At 45.6% G+C, this 25332-nt stretch overlaps 2 protein-coding genes across 4 annotated transcripts in view; both read left to right on the top strand.

Moving 5' to 3' along the window:
- LOC135401708 (Y+L amino acid transporter 2-like) overlaps positions 1-23831 on the top strand; it is a 69009-nt gene extending 45178 nt beyond the window's left edge. Inside the window, exons 3-12 of the mRNA XM_064634243.1 lie at positions 4988-5113; positions 7439-7532; positions 10928-10972; positions 11069-11192; positions 13264-13367; positions 14401-14497; positions 17818-17967; positions 18033-18117; positions 18649-18741; positions 19256-23831. Coding sequence (XP_064490313.1) covers positions 4988-5113; positions 7439-7532; positions 10928-10972; positions 11069-11192; positions 13264-13367; positions 14401-14497; positions 17818-17967; positions 18033-18117; positions 18649-18741; positions 19256-19323 — 986 coding nt within the window. The 3' untranslated portion in view covers positions 19324-23831. The remainder of the gene's footprint in view (positions 1-4987; positions 5114-7438; positions 7533-10927; positions 10973-11068; positions 11193-13263; positions 13368-14400; positions 14498-17817; positions 17968-18032; positions 18118-18648; positions 18742-19255) is intronic.
- A 1187-nt stretch (positions 23832-25018) lies between these two features.
- LOC135401709 (protein dispatched homolog 1-like) overlaps positions 25019-25332 on the top strand; it is a 52688-nt gene continuing 52374 nt past the window's right edge. For all 3 annotated transcript variants that reach the window (XM_064634245.1, XM_064634244.1, XM_064634246.1), the window contains exon 1: positions 25019-25299. The gene's annotated coding sequence lies outside the window, so the exon portion shown is untranslated. The remainder of the gene's footprint in view (positions 25300-25332) is intronic.

Here is a 25332-nt window from a genome sequence, read left to right on the forward strand (position 1 = left end):
CCCCAAACGTCGCCACACCAGCATTGGACAGCTGTTTCGGCCTTATTGGGCCTTCATCAGCAATGCGTAGGTGGGCGACGTTTGAGCGAGTGGCGTCGGAAGGTCACGTGGAACGTGATGTCCTCCCGTCAGGGTGAGTGACTCACCTCTGAAAGCCCAGTGCGAAGCCAGTAAAGTATTAAATGAAGAAAAATAGCATACGCTCTGTGGCTGCACGTTGAACATATGTTTATAAGCCCCAAACGTCGCCACACCAGCATTGGACAGCTGTTTCGGCCTTATTGGGCCTTCATCAGCAATGCGTAGGTGGGCGACGTTTGAGCGAGTGGCGTCGGAAGGTCACGTGGAACGTGATGTCCTCCCGTCAGGGTGAGTGACTCACCTCTGAAAGCCCAGTGCGAAGCCAGTAAAGTATTAAATGAAGAAAAATAGCATACGCTCTGTGGCTGCACGTTGAACATATGTTTATAAGCCCCAAACGTCGCCACACCAGCATTGGACAGCTGTTTCGGCCTTATTGGGCCTTCATCAGCAATGCGTAGGTGGGCGACGTTTGAGCGAGTGGCGTCGGAAGGTCACGTGGAACGTGATGTCCTCCCGTCAGGGTGAGTGACTCACCTCTGAAAGCCCAGTGCGAAGCCAGTAAACGACGCCTTCCGACGCCACTCGCTCAAACGTCGCCCACCTACGCATTGCTGATGAAGGCCCAATAAGGCCGAAACAGCTGTCCAATGCTGGTGTGGCGACGTTTGGGGCTTATAAACATATGTTCAACGTGCAGCCACAGAGCGTATGCTATTTTTCTTCATTTATATATATATATATATATATATCGAATCCAAGAAACAAACTAATCAAAGACCCAGTTTGTTAACATGACAGCTCAACTCAATGTAGAGGAGAATGAGCCTCGATTATTATTTACATTTATTGTTCTCGTTTATTTTGCGTTATTTTGATTCGCTTTATTAGTCGATGCTGGTGGTTCTCTTGCACGACAGCTGTTCTGCAATCCACGTTGTCCACCAGTATGACTCTGGCCATATTACTGCGTCTGTTTCATTCGTGCTTTGGCCCTCGTTATCTTTGGCCCGATAACATCCTGTAAGAGCCCCTTTATCGCGAGTGCGGCAGACCTTGCCGTGATTGACGTCTGTCTCTCTCCAGTCTTGACAAGCTGTTTGTGTGTTATTGTTTACACAGGCGCCGTTACAGGGGCGGCCAATTCCACTGGCCGTTGTACTGCGGAAAAGCTTACCGCACTGATGGCGTGGGCACGATGCACTGCTAGGCCCCCCCACTGCTGTTTCAGTGCATTGCCTCAGTGCATGTGCGTCGCATTTCATTGGCTCTTCCGTTCACTTCTACATGGGACTCACACCGACAGACTATACATTGCGCTGCACGAAAAAGACCAGCAGACGGAGACGCGTGATTTGTAATCGATCATGCGTCTACACTCTTAAAAATGAACTTCACCTCATAGCACGCTCCTAGCCAACCATCATCTCGAATGATATCGTTATCTGGCCTGATTTGTTGAAAACTGGAGGCGTACGCCTTTTCTGTGACACTTATGCTGTTCATAATTGTCACAAAAAAGGCGTACGCCTCCCGTTTTCAACAAATCAGGGCAGATAACGATATCACTCGAGATGATGGTTGGCTAGGAGCGTGCTATGAGGTGAAGTTCATTTTTCAGAGTGTATGCTTATACATATATAGCGCACGTGTTCTTCGTTTTTTTTCGTTTTTTTTTTCTTTTTATAATGATTAATTGTTCCGTTGCGTGGGCACTGCATGATATGTATACCTATATAAACTCTTAAAAATGATCTTCACCGCATATAAGGTAAAGTTCGTTTTTGAAGCCTTGCGGTGAAGTGCTATATATAGCACGCCCCTAGCCAACCATCATCCCAAATGACATAATTCTCGCCCCTGATTTGTTGAAAACTGGAGGCGTACGTACGCCTATTTTTTTTTCTTTGTACCAATTATGTACTGCATGAGTGGTACAAAAAGGCGCACACTCTTAAAAATGAACTTCACCGCATAGCACTCTCCTAGCCAACCATTATCCCGAATGATATCGTTATCTGCCCTGATTTGTTGAAAACGGGGGGCGTACGCCATTTCTGTGACACTTATGCTGTTCATAATTGTCACAGAAAAGGCGTACGCCCCCTGTTTTCAACAAATCAGGGCAGATAACGATATCATTCGAGATAATGGTTGGCTAGGAGCGTGCTATGCGGTGAAGTTCATTTTTAAGAGTGTACGCCTCATGTTTTCAACGAATCAGGGGCGGAACAATTAATCACCACCACCACAACAATGTTATTTTTGAGAGTGTAGCGTGGAAATCGTACTCTAGACGTCGCCGGTACTGATGAAATACAGGTAGAGTATGACACTTGGAATACAAGGTGGCAATTGTCATAGCTGCGTACCCGAGCGGCCCACAGTGATGGTGATGATGATGGTGATGAAGGAAGTGCTTGTCGCAATCGGCCACGCACTGGCGGGCAACGTCACGGCTATCGATTGTGCTGTCCGAATGTTTTCCCTATATGAAGTCGGCCCAGGTCGAACGATCCTCACAATATCACTGCAGGACGTCCCGTTCAAAAACTAAGCCATCCAGTTCCCTTTCCTCGCACTGTCACGTGGCACTCTAAAAAAAATTCTTATATTTGTTGATAAGTTAATTTTAAAAAGTATGGCGCAATCGTATTCAAATTGGAAGAATGGAATTGGAAGAATGGAAATGGAATTGGAAGAATGGAATTCTCTGTCATCTGCTCAGGTCTCACACCGCTCTGTCACGGTATTTGTGAAAGGCTTAAACGCAGTTACATGATGTGACATATGTGTCTTGTTGTAAATTATTTTGGACTTTCTGTGCCCCTCCTACTTGGACCCTTTCAGGGTTTGTAGTATTTTATAAATAAAAAAAATTAAATTCTGCATTATGACGTAACACGTGCACATTCACCCCCGCAGCAGATAGCCATATTCGTAATTAATCTTCACTATATATTCACGGCCTATAACCTGCATGAAGAATTATTAATCGGACGGACGGAGAAAGGCTCGTAATTAATAACCCGCTCTCACTATTCCATGACGACCCAGACATCCTGCAGCATACACAGTTGAGGAGACGCACGCGGGTCAGTGCACCTGCGTGTTCGTAAGGTGATTCTTTCCTTATGCAAATGAACTGACGTCACACCAACTTGTTTCTGAAACTATCCCTTAGAGTGACAGCGTATAACATCCGGGCGCTGGCTTCTCCTTCGGAGCACCGAAAAAAAAAAAAAAACATTTAAAAGAAACCGTCCGTTTGATTGGCAGCCCGGCTGAACCCTTCCTGAGTTATTTCGTACTCAGGATGTGCTGTCTTTTTTTTTTTTTTCATTTTTCTTTTTTTTTTTACGTACGCGTACTCACCTGCTAGGTTCTTTGCGCGGATTGGAAACTGTCCAATGATATTTCAGCGGGGGACGACATTTGTGCCGGAGGGAATTGGCTTTTCTCTCAATGTTTGAGACTCTGAAACTGTGCTGAGGTTGAAAATGCCCTGCGCATGCGTGCTGGAATATGGGCCGAAGTCCTGACTAGGACGGATAGGTGGGCCAAAGGCTGCGGAGAATCTTGACAATAAAATCAGAATGAAAATGCTGCATCATAGGGAACGTTAGTCTGTATTTTATTACGTTCGGAAGAAGCCGAAGCTTATTAGCAAGCGTTGTAGTATACATGCGTTTTTTTCGGTGGTGGTGGTGGTGATAGGGCTTGCCGTTGTCGGCCTCACGTATGTGGGCAACGTCACGACTCACACCCTGGGGGAATGTGCGTCCTGGGCCGACTTCTAAGGGAACTGTGCCGACATATGTCTGAAAGCGTCTGAGGAAAACCCAGGAAAAACCCCAGATAGCACAGCCGGCACCGGGATTCGAACCCGGGTACCTCCCAGTCTCGACGTGACATGGCCAGCACGTCGCCACAGCAGCGTCTGGACAAATAAGCACGTAGGCGTATAAACTCGGGTGTCCATTTTTTTCTCTATCATCATCATCATCACCGCCATCGTTATCATCATCATCACCACCATCACCATCATCGGGATGTCGTCTGCTTCAGCTATAACAGCCACGTGTGGCTAGATACGGCAGCCCATGCGTCTCCATAGCTATACGGCCAGCCAAAGCGCGGTCGTGATTGGCGGACTCTTAACGACTACGTCACGTCGTGTAAGCGCTAAGGCTTTGTTTATCTCGATGGCGCTGACAGATGTATCGCAGTCATTATGGTAGCAGGAACTACCTACCTGGACGATGTGTGAGATGATGGCAGTATATATATACAAAGTCACGTAGGTCGTGATCCTTTCTGCATGCTGATGCTGAGCCATAATGAGGGGAAACAGCTGTCCGGGTTGTTTTCCTATGGCGATGTTCGAGCAGCATACACTCCGTTATATTTCTGTTTAAGGAAGAAAAACGCAAGTTTGTAACGCAACATGCGCAAGTGACGGTTATTATTTCGAGATGGTACTTCTTAATCGTTTATCGTGTCATGTCCCTCGACTGGCTGTGTGTGTGTGTGTGTCTATATTAAGCGGCACACCACACTCTTAAAAATGATGGTGGTGGTGGTGATAGGGCTCTTAAAAATGAACTTCACCACATAGCACGCTCCTAGCCAACCATCAACCCGAATGACAACGTTCTCGCCCTAGATTTGTTGAAAACGGGAGGAGGAGCCTATTTTGTGCCATGCATAATGGCACAAAATAGGCTCCTCCTCCCGTTTTCCACAAATCAGGGGCGAGAACGTTGTCATTCGGGATGATGGTTGGCTAGGAGCGTGCTATGTGGTGAAGTTCATTTTTAAGAGTGCAGTCGTTGTCCACGAACACACACTCCTCACGAATAATATATTGTGCAAAGTATCATGCTTGACGTTCCATTTCTTGCAGCCCTGCTGACTTTTGTCAACTGCTGGGACGTAAAATGGTCGACTCGTGTCCAGGATTTCTTCACGTATGGCAAACTACTCGCTCTCGTCACCATCATCATCACGGGCGCCGTCCAACTCTGCTATGGTGAGTATCTCTCCCTCCCTCTCTCCTTCCCCGCGAGAGGGAACTTTATTAGAGTCTGGCGTATAGTATACTGTGAAACCCTTTTATTTCGCGAGCCTCTAATTTTCGCGAATTTCGCGAATGGAAAAAGTTCAAAATTCGCGAACTTTAAGGGCACGGGAAAATTTGAAAACAGGAGGAGGAGGTCGAGGAGCTCGCGAAATTTAGTGGTTGCGAATATATCCCTGTTACTCGATTCCGTTTTTTTTTTTTTTTTTTTTTTTTCTCAGCATTAAACATATCCCCATCCCCTCCCCTTTTTTATACTCGATTCACGAAGATTTAGGCTCGTGGCTCAGTGGTTAGCGTACTGACCATGTCACGTCGAGACTGGGAGATACCCGGGTTCGAATCCCGGTGCCGGCTGTGCTGTCTGGGTTTTTTTTTTTTCTGGGTTGTCCACAGACGCTTTCAGATATATGTCACAGATAATATGGCACAGTTCCCTTAGAAGTCGGCCCAGGACGCACATTCCCCCGGGGGCGTCGGTCGTGACGTTGCCCGGGATGCCACGATATTCCACCGTTAAGGATCCACCGTTTAAAATCCCAGATAGTGTTGAATAATACATATTACTGACAAACCTCGCAGTATTGCGTGATTTTGACGTCGGTAGAAATCATTGTCACGAATAAAAACCAGGTTTTTGGCGACCCTTAGGCTTAGCATGGAGGTCACAACAGAGCAGCAAAAATTATTATATTTTGGCAGTGATGGCCACTAACTACTTCTACAGTAGTTTAACTCTAACTACTAACTACTTCGCGATGGAGTAGTTTAACTAGTAGTTCAACTACTTTTCAAGGAAGGTAGTTAAAACTACTTCTTTAACTACTGCAAAGTATTCTAACTACATCTATAACTACTTAACGTTGTCCATCAACACCAATACTGTAGCTCAAGGTAAAAGTCGGAAGCACAATTGTGCCGTAAAGCTTGCGGCAAAATCGGAAGTAGTTGGCTCCCCGCAGTAACCTAACTACTGTAGTTAACTACTCGAAATAGTAGTTTAACTAGTAGTTGCACACTACATTTCTGCAAGTAGTTGATAACTACTTTTTAACTACAATCAGATAGTTTAACTAGTAGTTTAACTACATGTAGTTAACTACTGGCCATCACTGTATTTTGGTGAGGTTTGGTGAGGTTTGGTGAGGTGTTTTTTGACAGTTCACCACGCCGTTGAAGGGCCACCCACAGTTGGGCACGCACGCAACGCTATACGCTAGCGCCGTTTGGGATTTTGAGCATATGGGATTCTAAACGGTGGCATTTCGGGATACCCCAACGCTGCCCACCTCTGTGAGGCCGACAACGGCGGGCCCTTTCACGCTCAGAAAATCGGGAAGAGCTCTAATACACGAATTCCATCGCGGTCTCGAGTAATAGCGTACATTATTTGCCTCAACCTGCCCACGTTCCATCCACGGATGAAAATTTTAACCCGCATGCACGCCGTCCCTGTGCGTTGCACTATAGCGCCTATTTCGCGTTCCACACGATGAAGGTTTTCACGCAGTAAGCGTTATACATCGGCTAGACATTTCCGTCTGCGAGAAAGCGTACACAATAAACGGCGCAAGAAAGAGAAATGATGAGTCGTGGAACTTGATACGTTGTGTCGACACAGCTCGGGTTGGGAAAGTCTGCAATGTGGGAGTTGCATTGCATCAGCCGACTTTATATACACGAATCAAGGATCTAGTTTTGAAGATGTGAGGAGACGGATGTGCTTGCCTCCTTCGTTTCCTTCTTTTTGTATGTCTTCAATTTTTCTTTCGAAAGCCTCTTTTATTTATTTAATTATTTTTTTTTTTTTCGCTAGCCATTTCGTTCGTGCGGTTGCGCTCGTTTGCTGTTCGAACTACCTTGCTGCAAACTACTTCACTTCATATGCAAAATCACTTTGTGATGACTCTAATCAGGAGGTAGCCAGACGGCCAGACCGTTCTTCCGTTGTTTTCCTTCTGTAATTGTTTCTGTTACACTATCCTCGTAATTTCTATAGAAAAGAGTGCATTACGCGACAATTATTCGAATCGAATTGATGGTCATCTCCTCCCCAAGTCATCAGGAGGGTGCGACCATTTCAATTGACGATGTTCACAGAAATAGCGGGAACTTTAAGAGAAATAATACTGCCCGTATACAGTAAAACAAAAAAAGTGTTATAGTATAAGCCTCTCGCGAAATGGAAGTGACTGAGCTTATTCCTTTACACGTTGTATTCGTAGTTGGAACTTGCGGTTAATAATAATCTCCGATAAATTCAATTCATTTTCGCAGGACACACAGAGTATTTCAACTTCGAGAACACGGAATCTGATGTGACAAAAATCGCCCTCTCCTTCTACTCGGGTTTATTCGCCTACAATGGATGGTGAGTCATTCCGTGCCTTTCCAGAGTTCCTTCTACTACTTACTTTTTGAGAGACGCTTTCTCTTCTACCATTAGCATTGTTACGTAATGATCCCAACTCGCGAACCTCCGTCACTCGTAGCATGCCCGGAGCATGCCTCTTTTATTGAAACCTCGCGGAATTTAATGCTGAAGGGAGGGTCTGTACGGGATAGGGTTGCCACTTTTCGTAGTGACAAATACCGGCTGAGGGAGAGGAGGTGGAATAGAGAGAAAGGAGGAAACGCTCGCGGGAAAGGGAAGTGGGTGAGGGGTGGAAGAGTACACACAGGAGACAAGAGAGAGAAAGAGAGACAGCGCTCAAGACAATACGATGAGACGTGTTCCTGTGTGTAATAATAATAATAATGAGTAACTAAGGAAACAACTGGTGACTGCGCGCAGTTGCGTCTGTGCTCCAGATTTATTCAAGCTGTAGTGGAATGTTGAAGCGAAAAGCTCGTAAAAGCCCATATGGAAGGTTTTGAGACACAAATACCGGCAAAAGGCTGCCGGTGTCACCTTCCTACCGGCAACCGGCAGAGCGAGCAAATAACCGGCCGTGCCGGTATAATACCGGCCTGGTGGCAACCCTAGTACGGGACTACCGACAGTGGTGACGCTTGCACGACTGACTACAGGGGATGACACTGCGGAAAACTACTTATTGATGGTCCCGCACCCTAGTGGCAAATGATTGTTCACAGCGCACGCGGTGATGGATCGACGTCCAGAGGAGGAAAAGTCTCTCTATACGCAGACAGGACAAACTTCTTGGCGTTTGCTTTCAGAGGTAGCTTCGGCAGTTGCGGAAATGAGACGGACTTCTGTCCGTCACAATGTACATATAATAATGCAGCACCGCCGGGAAACACCGATCTCCCTCATGTCGCTGACGAACTCGAGGGTGTGGACAGCAAAATGGCCGTCAACGGCTGGGGGGTGGTCACACATGTAATGAAATAGTGTGAAAATATTCCGGGGGCTTTGTCGGCATCCTTCGCGCACACGCACTCTTAAAAATGAACTTCACCACATAGCACGCTCCTAGCCAACCATCATCCCGAATGACAACGTTCTCGCCCTAGATTTGTTGAAAACGGGAGGAGGAGCCTATTTTGTGCCGTGCATAATGCACAAAATAGGCTCCTCCTCCCATTTTCAACAAATCAGGGGCGAGAACGTTGTCATTCGGGGTGATGGTTGGCTAGGAGCGTGCTATGTGGTGAAGTTCATTTTTAAGAGTGCGGGATACATCAGCAGCAGTGGTTTACCCAGAATTTCGTCCTTGGGGGGTGTTGGGTTCTGCAAGGGGGTGTATTTACATGCTTTTCACTCGATATTGAGCATTCTAACGAGATTTTAGGGGGGTCTCCTCCAGAATTTGGAGGGGTGTTAGGGGGGTGTGGGAGGGGTCTGGATAAATCACTGATCAGCAACTGCCTACATTCTCAGAACGGAACTTCACCGCATAGCACGTTGTGCACCAACCGCTGCACCCCCACGAATGATAGGGTTATCGCTTCTTATTTGAAAAGAAAGAGAGAGGGAGAGAGGGGGGTATTTTTGTAGCAATTATCGTATGTCCAAATTGCTACAAAAAGGCGTACGCCCCCTCGCTCTTCGAATCAGAAGCGGTAACCCTATCGTTCGTGCCATGGTTAGCGGACAACGTGCTATGCGGTGAAGTTCTGTTCTGAGCGTGTAGCACGCGTGGTGATCCACTAAAAAGGAAAGTATACATTGGATCACGTGGGAAACTCTTGGCGACGCATTTTACCTTGTACCCGCTCGCGTTATACACCGGCAAAGATCCCAGAGATTCTATGCTCTCCTTTACCACGAACTCTACAAGATGTTTGCGGACCCAGAAGTTTCCTCTTTCGCTGTGGTGCATCTTACTTCCCTATATGTCGCTCGCCAGACACGAGTAAGCTTATATACACTGTTAAAACAGAACTTCACCACATAGCACGCTCCTAGCCAACCATCATACCGAATGATATCATTCTGTGTCATGATTTGTTCAAAACAGGGGGGAGGCGCCTATCTGGGACAAGATAATCTGTCCCAGATAGGCGCCTCCTCCCATTTTCAACAAATCGATGCACAGAATGATATCATTCGGAATGGTGGTTGGCTAGGAGCGTGCTATGTGGTGAAGTTCTGTTTTAACAGTGTACGGTCCCCGTTACGAAGACATCTTCCATTGCCTTGCTGCCTGGTATGCGTACCATGCACGTTTTTGGCGTCGCAAGAACGGAAAAACCGATCCCCGTGCTCTTTAGCTATGAGAACCTTCCGGGGATATCCCATTCCTACCAGGACAGGTGCACTCGTCCATACGCCGTTTTCGCCGCTATGCACACTTTGATCTGGCTCATTGGATTACCTTGGTCGTATTGTCACGCACAGTGGGACACCGGCGAAGGTATTCCGTTGCGAGAAGTCTATGACGTCGTTCCCATTTTTAGATCACCCGGCGTGGCTCAAAGCGGTAGACAGACGATCCCTTGGGAGATCGTGGAGCATGCATGACTGAGTGGGAACGCCGCCGGTATATATGTCACTCACTAGAGCTCCTCTACTCTCTGAGCCTGTGTGTCTGGAAGTGTCGTTCAGTTGACGAGAAAAGATGCTCGGGCGCCAAGAAAAGCGGGATAAAAAAATAAAGAAAAAAAAACACGTGTACACGTAGAGTTCGTCGATGTAGTGCATACCCATGTAGTGAGACTCCAGTTCTGTACCTCTAACAATTACCTTAGCCCCTGGGCTTTGATTCGCGAGGAGAAAACCCTTTTGAGGAGTACCTCTTAATGAAGGTGTACCTCTTGGGTGAAAGTCCCATTTGCAGCCTAGAGTCGGTACAGAGGGAGACAGTGCTGCAGGTCCTCTCATGTTTTGCTTCACTACCGGTATTTTCGGTACTGTGTGGTCCTGACACCCTGTTTTTTTTTGTTTTTTTTTGTTTTCAATTATTTTGCCTCGTGGCTCGCTATCACCACGACCCCTGTATTTCTGTATTTGGCTATAGGAGTGGTGACGGAGCCAAGTACCAGGATAGTGCTTCAAGCTAACTTGATACATTGAAATACTGCATTGACCCTATTGGTGGTACTTTGTAGACATATCTGACAAGCCTCAGTTCCCGAAGCCAGTAACAGAACGCTTTTTTTTTCTTCTTCTTAATCGTGTCAAGTGCATTCGTAACATCGAGGCTTTTCCTTACTGTCTTCGCACTGAACGCAGCGCTGCAAAAAGAAAAAAAGAAAAAAAAAAGAAACGGATGTGATGAAATGATTATTTGACTGATTGATGATCGACTGACTGATAGGGACGATTCTTTAGTAATGTGTGATTCTCCCTCTCTCTTTCAGGAACTACCTCAACTTTGTAATTGAGGAGCTCAAGGACCCCCACAGGTGTGTTGACGATTTAATAAGAAATTTGGAACCTTGACAAGAAGCATCTCTTGTGCTCTACAAAGAACTCTTTTTTTTCTCTCTCTCTCTCAATAGGAACCTCCCGTTAGCCATCTTCATCTCTTGCATCATGGTGATGGTCGTGTACACCCTCACAATCGTTGCCTTTCACACAACTCTGTCGGTGCAAGAAGTGCTTGGAGCCGAAGCAGTGGCCGTGGTATGTCGTCAGTCCTTTTGCAGCGATCAGACCGGGAACTATAGCCCAATTGGGATTCATGGAGGGTCACTGCGCACCAGTGATGGCCAGTAGTTAACTACATGTAGTTAAACTACTAGTTAAACTACCTGATTGTAGTTAAAAAGTAGTTATCAACTACTTGCAGAAATGTAGTGGCAACTACTAGTTAAACTACTATTTTAAGTAGTTAACTACGGTAGTTAGGTTACTGAAGGCGGCAACTACTTCCGATTGTGCCGCAAGCTTTACGGCACGACTGTGCTTCCGACTTTTACCTTGAGCTACTTGTTTGATGAGAACGGAGGTGCAGAGCAATTGTGTCGTGCATGTGTACTAAATCTTCACTTTGAATGCTTGTCTAGTGAAGCCTCATTTGCTGTGAAATAATTCTGCAACTTAGTTTATCGCGTAGGCACAGAAAGAATCCCGCCTCAAGCTTTGTATTTGACGATCGTAGCAATGGCTTCAGCCAAAGTTTATTATTGCTTGTGATTCATATTTAGGTGTCCAAGAACACTACAAGGGATTGGTGTTGGTGGACAACGTTAAGTAGTTATAGATGTAGTTAAACTACATTGCAGTAGTTAAAAAAGTAGTTTTAACTACTCCCCTGAAAAGTAGTTGAACTACTAGTTAAACTACTCAATCACAAAGTAGTTAGTAGTTATAGTTAAACTACTGTAGAAGTAGTTAGTGGCCATCACTGCTGCGCACAAAAGATAAACCCATCTATGAGACAGATAGCATTGTCCGGCCGACAATCGACTTGGTTAATTTCTTCTTTAGAAAAATGTTTAGATATGGAACACATTTTTAAAGATCGGCGCTGCTTCCGCAGCTGCGGAGGCTCCAGCGACAGCGACATCAGCGTGACGTCACTCGCTAGCAGGAGGAGTGAGAGGGCGGCGCTCAGATGAGAAAGGGGTCGTCCACCAGAGCAACGCCACCTAGATACAGAAGGCCCGCTTAATGCCTCATCTCACTCCTTGGCACGTAGATATATAAAATCCGCCAATGGCAGCAGCCAGCCAAGATGTCAGCCAATCGCCACAGACGATTTCGAAACACGTGTTCTGTGTGGCTACCAGTGTCTGCCCATGCGCCTGATGGTGGCTCGTTTCCATAGCTACGGCTGCTGAAAGCAACGTCGTGATTGGCTTAATTGTTACGTCACGTCGCTCAAGCGACCAGGCTTTGTCTCCAGGTGGTGTTGGTTCAGACGCACGCGCCGCCTATTTCTGCGTGCATCCCATTTCTCAAGGCCGTGCTCTGATTGGTGGTATAGGGAATGACGTTTTCGCCTTTTTCCAGAGAGGGAATTCCGGCGTACTCTCAACATCCGGCGTCTGCTCTTGTCATGTATTGCAGTCAAACTGCGCAACTATTAGTGTGGGATTTGTCAGTGGTCAACGGGGAATAAAATGACACGGTCAACGGGGAATAAAATGACACTATAGTTTAAAGCCAAAAGCACTGCCTTTTTTCCTCTTCTTTTTGAAGTATTAACCTCTCTAATGAATCCTCCTGGAGCATATACCCTTTCATCTACCTCTATCCTTCCACCCACCACTTCGAGCAAAGTGGTGTTCGATTGTTTCTTTTCGTCCTCGTCTTGTTAGATCCTGGACTCAAGCACCCCTGGTAGCCAACAAGTCAATGTTTCCATCTTAGTAAAGGTACATGAAGTAGCACCGCACGCATCGCTGGTCAAGAATAAAGCAGACACGCCTCACGCGCATTACGGATATAAACAATAGACTTGTTTGGGTCCAACAATCTTCCAAATAGTTCTTTGCAAGATGGACTCCCGGAAGCGGGAAATCGACAGCGCTGCTTAATTGGGAATTTGTTTCGATGAGACATAATTGGTCCTTTGGGGTCTGTATTTCTAATACTGTCTTACGTCTATTGTTGCGTCTGTTATGTCATGTCCGTTGTTGCAATCCTGGGAACGGCCGAAAACACGTTAGCGGTATTGGACATGAACATGTGAACGATAAGATGTGAAAGTTTCTCAGATACCTGATGGGGCCTTTTGCCGCTTTTGCAGACATTTGCGGAAAAGCTGTACGGTTACATGGCATGGATCGTTCCAGTATTCGTCGCCCTGTCCACCTTCGGTGGAGTCAACGGCATCCTTTTCACCTCTTCAAGGTACGGAAATGCTTCTCGGTTGTCAACAATGAGTAGAAGTAGTAGAAGTGTTGACGAAAGGGGGGAATATGTTTAATGCAAAGTAAGAAAAAAGGAAAGGGAAAGGTTGACGAACATTATAGCCCGCCATACGAACATTGAAGAGACGACATAAGGCGTAATAAGAATACGGGTTGTATGGTTCTCTGTCGTCTCCTGGATGTTCGTTTCTGAAGAAGAGCGATACTGAAACCGAAACTCCCCGCCCGCGATGCCCCGGAAGTCTGAAGGCGCATTGTCGTCTGCTTCGCAGTGCATGTGTATAAACAAATAAAATATACTTTTTCGTTTAATATTTTCTTACATTGCTGCCTTGTACCGATGTGAAGATATAAAAAAATTCTCTGTATACGCTTTGGTGCACTGCCAAACGCGTACAAAAATGTTATAGCATTGCTGCCACTTCAGAGGAATCAGGTGCTTGGCTTATGTTTTCGGAACGGTTATTGTGGAGACCTTCTAATCTTCTAAATCTCCCTACTGAGGCAAAGCGTCCACCGAAATGTTTCTCCTCAGCCGAGGCATCGCGATAAATAAATAAAACGAGGGTGAGAGTGTGCATCTCGAGGGTGAGGAGGCTTCCTCTCCGTCCCCTACCAGCGTGACGCGATGCGACTATACACCGAGGCCTCAAAAGTGCGCTAAAGAAATGCCATCACATTTAGAAGACGACGTTTGTTAGGTTGCGCAGACACCCAGACAACCTTCAGGGCTCCCCTGGGGTGCTGAGCAGGTTATATCCAGGACGTCGGGACTGACAGCTTACGATGACGGGCCGCTTAAAAACAAATGTTATAAGTGAAGCATATGCTCATATAGTGAATAATTTAAATACCAAGTAGAAGAACAGCCTAGTTGCATGTTGAAACAATGTCATTCATGCCGGGCGTGTCAATGACTGCCTCGGTTTGAATTCGGGAGTGTGTCGGCGTGTGTCTTTCGTATTATACGCACCGACCTGAATGGCATTCATTAAATGCACTCGTAATAACAGGTTATTCTACGCTGGAGCAGAGCAAGGCCAAATGCCAAGGCTTCTTTGTATGATTCAAGTGAACAGACTTACTCCATCGCCAGCGGTGCTTGCAATGGTAAGTCGAATTTATCATTCGAGGATTCGCAAAGTTTTCATGTGCAGAACGAATGAAATGAGAATTGTTGTGCTAAACATTTTTATTTATTTATTTATTTTTTGGCGCGGCATACGTTACGTGAACTACGCTATTCCCATTGTTACAAGGCACAAAAAGTGTCACAATGTACACTTTGTTCAGGCAACAAACAACGCTTTTTTTTTAATGAACTTCTGGAGAGAATGCAAGTGAGCTGGTATAAGCTGTGACTTTGACATTACCCTGAGTCTGGGGCGAAGACTGGCTCGGACGACACGAATAAGGGGACAGCTCCACCCACTGATGGGAAGAGTAGGCCACAATACGGTAGAGACCGAGAGGTCTTACTTCTCTCGGAGAAGCTGCGAGCGATTTACGCGTCATCTTTAGAAGATACACAAGCCCCCCGCGGCTCCTAACCGCGGCCGCCGCCTTCATTAGGAACTGCTCCCCGTTTACCTAACTCGCTCAGTTTCGGCCCGGTCCAGTCCGAGTCCGTCCCGCTAGAAGTTGCCGAAAACACCATCCCCGAATATCCAGGGAATATCACAGTGCTGAAAACGGTCCAAACGCTGAGGGTGAACATTAATTATTCCGAAACCAAGAGGCACACCAGCACCACAGTAGACAAAAACAGTTAAAACATTGTTACGCTCCGGATTGCTACGTCCTTCTCTTTAATGAATAACGAACGGCTGATTGTCAGGCTTTTTCATTCCTAATGATTGGTCCCGAAACGTGCTTTTTAACAGTTCCGAAACTGTTTTATTTATTGTGCTGCCGGCGTGCCTCTTGTTTTCGGAATAAAGAATATTTACAATGCATAGAACAATCCCGGAATCGAACAGGTATGTGTGGCCCGTACCGGGCACGCAGTCCACTGGCCCGACCCGACCCGGGTCAATCTCTAGGTAAGAGTTGTCAGCCGTAAGAAAAGGCTCGCTACGCGCATGCGCACAGGGCGACACAACAGCTTTACAGAGAACGCCATAGATTGCGAATATGCTGTCGCCGCGTCCGCGTAGCACGTGGAGAACAAGCACGAATGGCAAAGCGTCAGTCAGGCGCGTTCCTCGCCATTTCGTAGCTTCGCAAGTTCGCTTTTGCTTCGCCTTCGCTGCGTGGGGGGCCGTTGAATGGCTGAATGGCGTGAGGATGGGGGACAACTGAACCCCCCTTGTATTCTTGATGTTCTTTCTCTCTTCTGCCGTCCTAAGGCGGCAGCTTCTTGCCGGAAAGGAGTCTTTTAGGGACGTTCAAGGCGGGGGGGGGGGCTATTGCCCCCCCCCTTGCCCCCACGCCGGCACTAAAGTTGCCCATGGTGTCTGCACTGCTAAACGATTGACCTTTCTGCTTCTGCATACATCGTCAGAAGCCGGTTTCTGTAAATGTTTCTGCAATAACGTACCGAGCCCGCTTATTACGATCTTCGATATAACGATAACTCCAATATTACGATCAAATTGCTGGTTCCCTCACGCAATAAAGTGCATGTAAACGAGAGTTTGATGTAGCGATCTTCGTGATAGCGTTTGCTTGCGTAGAGCGATTATAATTCTTCCGGGGGCCGGTAAAACGCGCGAAAATCGAGAAGCAAGATTCAATTCGTTTTAATTGAAAACAAATGAAGGAGGCGCTTTGAAGAGCCTTTGCCTCTGCGTTTAGCCGCGCATAACTGACAGCGGATTAGATGCGCGCGTTGCAGACCGTGCGACTTCGAAGGCGCTCGCGAAAATTGGAGGAGGTTGCTCCCTCTCGAGGACTGAGTCCACATCGTTCTCTCGCCCTCACTTTTTTTTTCGAACTTGGTGTGTGACACGTTTTGATAAGGAATGGCAGAGGCTGAGAGTTTTCATTTTCCCAGGGGGGGCAAGGGCGCACCGCGAAATAAGTACTCTGGCAGGGGTGGGGGATATGTTTATTAAGAAAAAAAAAAGAAAGGGTAAGCCAGATGGATGTCGGCGTGTTATTAAAAAAAAAAGTGAAAGGGGGAAGACAAAAAAGGAAAAGAAAACGAAAAAGAAGGAAAGAAAAGAAAAATGAAGAACACAAAACTAACTCTGGCGGGATCTTATGATGTATGCAGAACTGGTATAGAAATAAGAGGAAGGAAGAACAGAAAAAAAGAAAAACAGAGAGAACGTAAACAGTGAACATGTGCACAACTGAAGGTATTACGCCTTTGAAAACTGAGTGCAAAAGGAACAAAATGCATTGAATCCTCGGTGTTTGACCCGAAATGCGCGCAATATTATGAATATGGTCAATGAAATGGACCAGCGGGAGTTGAACCAACTCCCAACGGATATGCGTTCCGAAGATTCTACCGTTGCACCTCACTGGCAGCTGCAGGTACCTTTTCGACTGCTTTCGTTTCATTGATCTAATTGCTTTGGGCGAAATTCAGGCAATGTGTTGTGTCATCCTCTCTGTTCTTCGCCTCACCTTCTACTGTGATAATGAGTATGGTGGGCGGATACATATTTTACAAATTGCAAGATGCATTTTTGGGGTTGGTGCCTCTTCGCTCTTTTGACCCGGGCGCTCCGAGCCCCAAAAGTTGGTGTCAGTCTCTGACTTCCCGGGGGGGGCGGCGCCCCCCCTAGTTCTTGTTCCGGGGGGGGGGGGGGGGGCAAGGGCCCCCGCAGTCGGCGCCTATGAGGAATGGCATGGACATTGCTCGACTTGCAAGTTGCACGTGCTGGGCGGACTTTGTAACGATGCAAAACATCGGTGCGGAGTACCGTGCCTTCCAAAATGTGAGTTGGCAGATATTGCCCTTGTCACTCAAGCACGTGTCGACGAACGACAACGCAGTTCCGATAGTGAGAACAATGATGACTATACAGCTCTAGATAACGTGGACGAGGTCGTCGAACTCAAGAGGTGGGGAGCCCCACGTGGTATCGGTATCGGCGGCTATGTTGCCCTCGGTAAAGGTTTTTAGATAACGCCGCGTCAATCTAAAGCCAGATAAAAAAAAGGCTTTCATGCTCTCAACAAACGTGCATGCTCAGTGGCGCTCTCCGCCAGGTTAGGTTAGGTTGGGTTAGGTTAGGTTGGGTTGGGTTGGGTTGGGTTGGGTTGGGTTGGGTTGGGTTGGGTTGGGTTCTACTTCGTACACGTTCCCGACCGGCGATTTCGCGAATGTTCGTGTATAGCGATGCTCTGATATAACGATAGGATTTCGTGTTCCCGTCAATATCGTTATAGGCGGGCTCGGCAACAGACACTCGTCTCATGATGAATTCGTTTGCGGAACACGTTTTACTGATGCATGTGCATTTGCATTCTTCCAGTGCCTGCTGTCTTTGGTGTACCTCTGTAGCAGTGACATCAATGCCCTCATCACCTATGTTGGATTTGCCACATGGCTGGCTATTGGATTGGCTGTGGCTACGTTACCTTATTTCCGCTGGAAGGCACCTGACCTCAAGAGGCCCATAAAGGTATGTTTCCCACGATGATCCACAGTAACTTGGAGTCTCGTTAAGCTCCTGAATTGTGCTTGCAGGTGAACCTGATATGGCCTGTGATCTATCTAATAGCAACTGTCTTCATCACCATTGTGCCCATGATAGCAGAACCTGTCGGAACAGGTACCACCTTTATCTTCTGAATGTTGATCGCACCATAAATCTGCACTTCATTTGCGCATTTTGCAAATCATAATGCCCTCCCTTTATAGGACCGTGTATCACTCAGTTCCTTATGAGCATAGCCCCTTCCATTGTATCTCGCCCTGTTGTAACGCATCGTGTGACATCACGGTCAATCATAGTGCATCACGTGACATCACAACAGAAACATCATAACTCATTGCATCACACTGTTGCGCCACGTAGAATCAACGTAATTGCCCATCGCACTGTCACCCAACATAGTGCATTATAGGTTTATAGCATATCATGTCATGGACCAATGCACTGCCAGTTGCATCATAGCCCACCCCATGGTTATGTGCTTCACGTCATAACACATAACCTCGCTTCATGACATTATTTGCGAGGTGCCAGGTGTCATTCACGAGTGACCCTGCATTAAATGCATAGAATAATTGAGTATCATTCAAAATCTGTCATTTCTTGAAAGCTGACAGAGCATCTAATATCAAGAACCATCTGTTGCAGGGTTTGGAGCATTAATAATTGCCACTGGAGCACCCGTATATTTCATCTTTGTTTACTGGGAGAAAAAGCCAGTATGGATACAAAACGTTTTCGGTAAGTACTATGCCTAAAGTAGCAGGAAGAGTTTATTGCGTCAAATAAATCTTCCTTTTACAAGAGTAATGCAGAAAGCAGTAGCAGTCGAGAGGTATTTCCCACAGAAATAGATTTAGCTTAGAAATTAGATTTGGCTAAACGACGTAAACAACGAGAATTAGCTGAGGCAGGCCACATATATGGACGACACAAACAAGTAAGCCTCCAATGCCCAGAAATTAACGAATTCAAGTAACTCGGGGGAAAATGTTACTGATGCCAGTAAAGGTTCGATTCCTGGCATCAGCGCCTTTTCCCTGAGTTACTTGAAGACTTGGCGTAGCCATTTTATGGGATAATGTTGCCACTCAAGGACTTAATCACCCAAAAATTGCAGAAGGCACATCTTTTTTTTCGATAGTCAACCAGTGCAAAGTACGTAAAATATGAAGAAAATCTAGAAGCAAATGTACATTCTGTCTCTCGACACTCTGTGCTTCATGAACTGGGCTAATTCCATATTTGCTTGCAGATAAAACAACGCTGTTCCTACAAAAGCTGCTGGTCGTAGTAGCCTCCGAAAAACCCAAGGACGTCTAGCGTGGGCACGATCTCAGCAGCCGGGCTGCACTCATGAAATCATCCCATCATTTCGTAGTTCACAGCCAAGCAACATACACCATGTGATTTGGATAGGGTACATGCATCTATTTTTGTAACAGTTTTTGTTTGGTCACTCCAAGGTATTCCAAAAGTCTTTCAGTGCCATGGCTTCCAGATAACGTATACCGCAAAATGCCTCGCTAAATAGGAAAGCTCATTGCGCTACATATCTCTCTAGCTGTGTTGCAGCGGAAAAAGACTTTGCCCGATGCATAGAATATTGCGGCTGCAAGTTGCCGCAATTTTTTTCGTGCTGAGCCACGGCTTTCAGGGTTGCCTCCTTCTCGAGCTGGAGAAAAAAAAAAGACTACTGCTCAGGATGGCATGGAGGAAAGGGAAAGGTTGAATGTGTAGTCATACATTACTACTTTATAGTTCATTTTTCCAGCCTTTCAACGGACTGTAATATAATGACGTGCAAGTAGACTATACGCAATTTTTTTACACGAGTGCACGTCACAAAACCATTTTGTGTTCTTCACCTTTGCCTGACTGCGCCACCTACTGAGTCCACGGTACTTTACCACTTGTGTGCGGTTCGACGTCGCATTCTGCACCAAGTACCAGCCATGCCAAGCAACAACAGTGGCAACCCTGATAACTGCAGGTCACTTAACGAAGTCACGCTTCGAAATGTTCGAAGTGCTAGAGAAAAAAAAAGAAAGAAAATATAGTGACTGGCATTTAGGACATCCACCACATTTTGTGCTCTCTTTCATTAAGTATATAGGTGTACAACGTTAGGCTGTTGCATTCTCCTTTCGCATTTTTTACCCGCAACAGTATGCCTGTTTTGTGTTCTAGGACTATTATCGAAATTTGTGGCTCATGACACGAGATTGAACATATTTTTGGAGAAACTAGCGAAGCACATTCCACCCAGGACTAACGAGCGGGTCACCGTGAGACCACGTTCTAACGTTAACGCTATCCTTTCGATTGTCTTACGAATGCTTGACCGTCTAGGGAACATCGTCACAAAAAATATATTTATGGTGTCGGACACCACCGTATATTGCTTCCTTCTTCTTTTTTTTTGTTTTTTTACAGAATAGTAGCATGTTATACAGTAGGTGCAGTGACTCATAAACATGTCGTTCGTGTTGCGATGTCTGCTTCTTGAACAAAATCGGGGATGCAAAGCGGCTGATTTTAAATGACTATGAGGTGAACAGGATATTATATTTGTCGATCTGCAGGTAGTCATTTGTAGGTGACCTTTAGACGACTTACGTTCCTATAGTGTCTAACTTGAAGAAAAAAAATTGATTGTTGTTGTAGTACCTTTGTACATGTTCCATTTACAAATTTTTGTTACCTTATGAATCATGGCTGTTCGATCTTTCGTGTGTTCTGTCTCTGCCCACTTAAACATTCTTCCCTGTTCTCTATTTTCATGCGCAAATTATGTTGTAGGAAATTTCGTTGATTGATTCTTCTTTTTTCTCTGGCAGCTGTTAACGGAGAAATACCAACTGTGACAATGAATCAACGTATATTTGTTTCAGATAGAAGTTGTGTAACATTGCTCGTTGAACTTATTTTAGTGAACAAGCAATATTGTGACATGGTACAATGTTACGCGTGAATATTAATGGCACGCACATATATATATATCGTTGTGCGATGCTCCAAAGATGTCACTGTTGGATCTCGATTAAAATTAAATTCTGGTGTTAGCCTTTAAAAAAAAGTTGTGCTATCCAAAGATTGTGATTGTCGCTAATACTGTGCACGTAAGGTCTCATTAATTTGGCTACACTTACTGCAGCTTCAACATCTGTGTGCAACGACGCTGCAGACACGTGTTACTGTCGGCTAGACGTAGTTGCACTCCTGCAGCACTTCCTATCCAGCAAGTGCAGATCAGTCCTGGGCGTGTCCAGAACTATCTGCACACTTTTACAAAATGGACTGGAAGTGCAAGGGGCATTTGCAGTGCAGGAAAAATAAATATCGAAGTGACGCACTCCTTGTACTAGTGCAGCAAGTGCTATCAGAGTGAAGAGACCTGTAAACTCTGCAATTTCATTTTGTGCTGCATTATGCACTTGTGTGTGAGTTCTCTATCTGTATGCACGTGAACATGTACACATGTGCTTATCTGTGCTTATCTGACTTTGGTGCTGCACCATGATATTCTGCATGAAGCAACTATCTGGCCTCATGTGATGCTTAGAAGGTAATACTCTGAAACCAGAAGAAAGTGTATTACCCTGAGCTTTTGAAGCCGAAACCCGTATGTTTTGCCACATCGAAATTCCTCGTCACCACATCTGCTGTCGTCTGAATGTTAGTCTAGTTGAAATCTTCATTAACGCTGCTTACACATCGTGTACGCCAATTGCGACTTGGTCTGCTCGAGATTGTTTCATTGTGGCCTCGTACAGTTATTGCTGTCCGAATACTACTGAGACTACTAGATGCCTATTTCAGATAAGCAGAGTGTGCCTCGACGGGGGCTACTATAACTCTCTCTATCACACGTTGGGTTTATTTATTTATTTTTGGAATATGAATGTGCGAAAAACATGTAACGTAGCAGCTCGTGTCGATAAAAGAAATTTCTACGTGAATTGGTGCTGCAATTTTTCAGCGATATTTTGCTGCTTTTCCGCGAGCTGTTTACACTGTCCCTGATGTAAGATGCAAATTGTACGGGCCGATTACTCAAGTCACAAAGTGCAACTGCTGGGTCTTCCATTTTTGGCCCTCAAGTCTTTCCCAGTACACAAAAATGAACAATCCTACAGGACCACGCCGTAATGACTGCTTTCACGAAGAAAAATAAGAAAATAAAAGGAAAATAAAGTGCGTCAACATCCACATTTTGAGCGCACGTAAATCAAATAACTGACTCGCCGAGCCTGAATAGTGCCATCACACGTGTGAACCACATATAGAATGTGCGTTAAAATTATGTGAATAGTAATTGTGAGCACATCCTGGAGCAGTGGTTTTCAACTTGTGCTGTTGGACTTCAAGGGACTTTACACACGGAGACACATGCACTTACAGGTAGAAATGTGCAACGTGAGAGTGATGCTTATTTCATGGTGCTGCCCGTTGAGAACCACTGTCCTAGCAGAAAACCAATTCTGTCGGATCGTAAGCTTGGTTATAGTGCCCGAAGCGGCAACAAGAAGATGTCGCACTCAGCGTTTGGATGAAACATGAGGCCGAGAAAATTAGGGTGTGCCTTAAAAAGAAATTTTACTCTAAAAAAAAATGTGGGATAACATACTTATAAAAGGTTGTAGTACATTTGTCTTTCTAATGTGTATGCCTTATCGATGTGCTTGTGACAGTGCAGCACTTATGTGTCTTGCATATTGTATCTCTGTACATGTTGTTCAGGGTTGTAAGGTGACTAGAGAAAGTATGTCTTTGGACAATGTCGGGACAACTCTTCAGGCAAATCGTATTTTTAAAAGGCTCCGGGACAGCCGGTAACTGTGATCAAATTGAAAGGTTAAGTAACCAGCGTTACAGTGGACTGAAAGGGGGTCTCAAATGGGTATTGAGGCGGACCCGGGTGTTGGCGGGGGGGATCGCCTCCCCAAAACATTCGTTTTTACAATAGTTTTTCCCCTCTCCCATCCATAGCTATGCGCTTCGACAAAGAAGCTGCTCCCCCCCCCCCCCCACACACACATACACACACACAAAAAAAAGAGGGTCCCTATGCGCTCCTGAATGACTGTGACACAATTACTTTTGTCGCGGCTAATGTTCACCGCCACTGTTGCCAGGCTACTAATTTCCAAATGACAACATCAGGCTAGTTGTATCATGCTCACATCTTGAATGTTTTACAAACTGCTTTGAAATCTATCTATACACTTTTGCAAAAAGTTGTTTACTAAGGCATTCGCTTACTTTTATGAGTAAAAGTGATTAAACCTAGCACTTACACCCCTGATATTGCTGTACACGTGCAAGTGTAGGCAATGTCATAGAGCCAGTTATATCGGCGAATAATGCAGAATGCACGTAAGCAGTCTTTGAAGGAGTGATCAGTTAACAGCAATGACCGAAGCCTGTATCCTTTGTGACCTGCTCCGATCCGGTTTGTGGATGCGAGTCGGCACGGTAACGATAACGCAAGGATAACGTCTCTTGTACGCTACTAAGTATAACGTAAAATTAGACGTGTTCGTGGTTGGCCAGAAAAGTTTCAGTACACACTACGGAGGTATTGGTAAATTTCTTTAGAGTCTTGGTGAATAACTGTGGTCAAGCTGCAAGCTCCCAAACGTCGTCCTGCTACATACGAGTTTCCGTAAATGGATCCGTTGCTGTACATATTATGCTACCTGTTAGAAGTAACGTTTGTGCTAAAACTCTAAACTGCTTGTTATCGCGCCATTTTCAGCAGGTGTAAGTAAATATGATTAGTTTCCGAACTTTCGTAATGGCAGAAAATAAACTGAGTTACAACCAGCTTCGGTACGTCCTGTGTGTGGTTATATTAAGGAGGATGAACGAGCCATCTCAGACTGGTCTACTGTGGTATGTTTTTTTTTTTTACTTTAGCCAGGACATTGTTCTTTTTTGTTTTTCTTCAGCCAGGACACGATGTTTTGACAAGTTAATCGCAACATTTGATCATATCAATTGTAAAGATAGGCAGCACGAGTGTGGCTAAAAATATTTTCTTTAAATTTAGTTGCGTGAAAATCGAAATATTTGGAAATTTCGAGTAAATTCGTTCTTTGATTGCAAAAACATATGTTTATAGTAACTGAACAACAAACAATTTTTATCACATTAGCTGTTGAAATTTTGCTTTGAAAAGGAAGGCTCATTTACGGTACCTGTTTTTCATTGCGAAGTAAATAATACGGAGAAGAAATAAGGTTTCTATATAGAAAATATTGTCGCGTGATGCAGCTTCAGGCACTTACGGATTCGTTATTGACTTCCTGAACCACTGGCATAACAAGAGGGGTTCTGGGAGTTCCTCCCCCCCCCCTCCCAAATCTTGCCTTTGGTAGTGCATTGGGGAGAGGGAAATTAGGGGAAATTCTCCTCTCCCATAGAACCACTCCTGAAATATTACAACCCCCCAGCTCTTTTCCTGTGGACGCTGCGAAATGTGCAGGTGTTCAGAGGTTCATACAACTCCCCCCCCCCCCCTCGGTACGCCCAAACCCATACTATCAGGGATTTATCCAGACCCCCTCCCTACGCCCCCCAAAACCTGTAGACTCCCCCCCAACTTTTGTGAGATTACGCAATATTTCTTCAAAGTGCATAAAAATACATCGGAGTAGTATAACTTCACCCCCACCCCCCTTGCGGAGCCCGACACGTGCCAGAGACGAAATTCCGGGTAAGCCACTGCATTGACTGCATCACTACCTCATCACCATACGAAAAGGTCAAGTGTCGCTGCTGCCTTGCTGTCCTTGCATGTCCATCAAATGCATGGTCTCGGATATCTAAGGCGCACAAAAATAATTGACATAAAACGTTATTTACTTGTTACCAACATTTCCGTAACCTATGTAACAGAAGTAACAGACGAAATTACAAACTCGCAAAGCGTTCCGGCAACGCACATTGCCAAGCGCACCTCCATGCCACACAATACCTCGTTCGATGGCCACCAGGGGACCCTAGTCTACCGTCGAGCGATGTCGCACATGCTGCAGTACGCACAGTGTACCTATTGTTGTAAGTAGTGCCATCTTCAGCAAGCAAGCAGGTGCTGTAACTTACGGTTCGTCATATGGAAATGATGCCAGGCTATGTGACGATGTGGATCGTATGCTACCAGCGAGTGCATTGGACAATCGTCAACGATACCGTGCCAGCAAAGTAGCCTCGGATAGCTGGTCGGCAAAAAAAGGGACAAATATCCGGCAGCGAATATCTGCCAACACAGTCTGCATCGATCTTGAAAAAGATGTAAGCCCTGTATTTAAGTATTTCTTCCAAGAA

Source organism: Ornithodoros turicata, chromosome 7, assembly GCF_037126465.1.
Source record: "Ornithodoros turicata isolate Travis chromosome 7, ASM3712646v1, whole genome shotgun sequence".
Classification (NCBI taxonomy): domain Eukaryota; kingdom Metazoa; phylum Arthropoda; class Arachnida; order Ixodida; family Argasidae; genus Ornithodoros; species Ornithodoros turicata.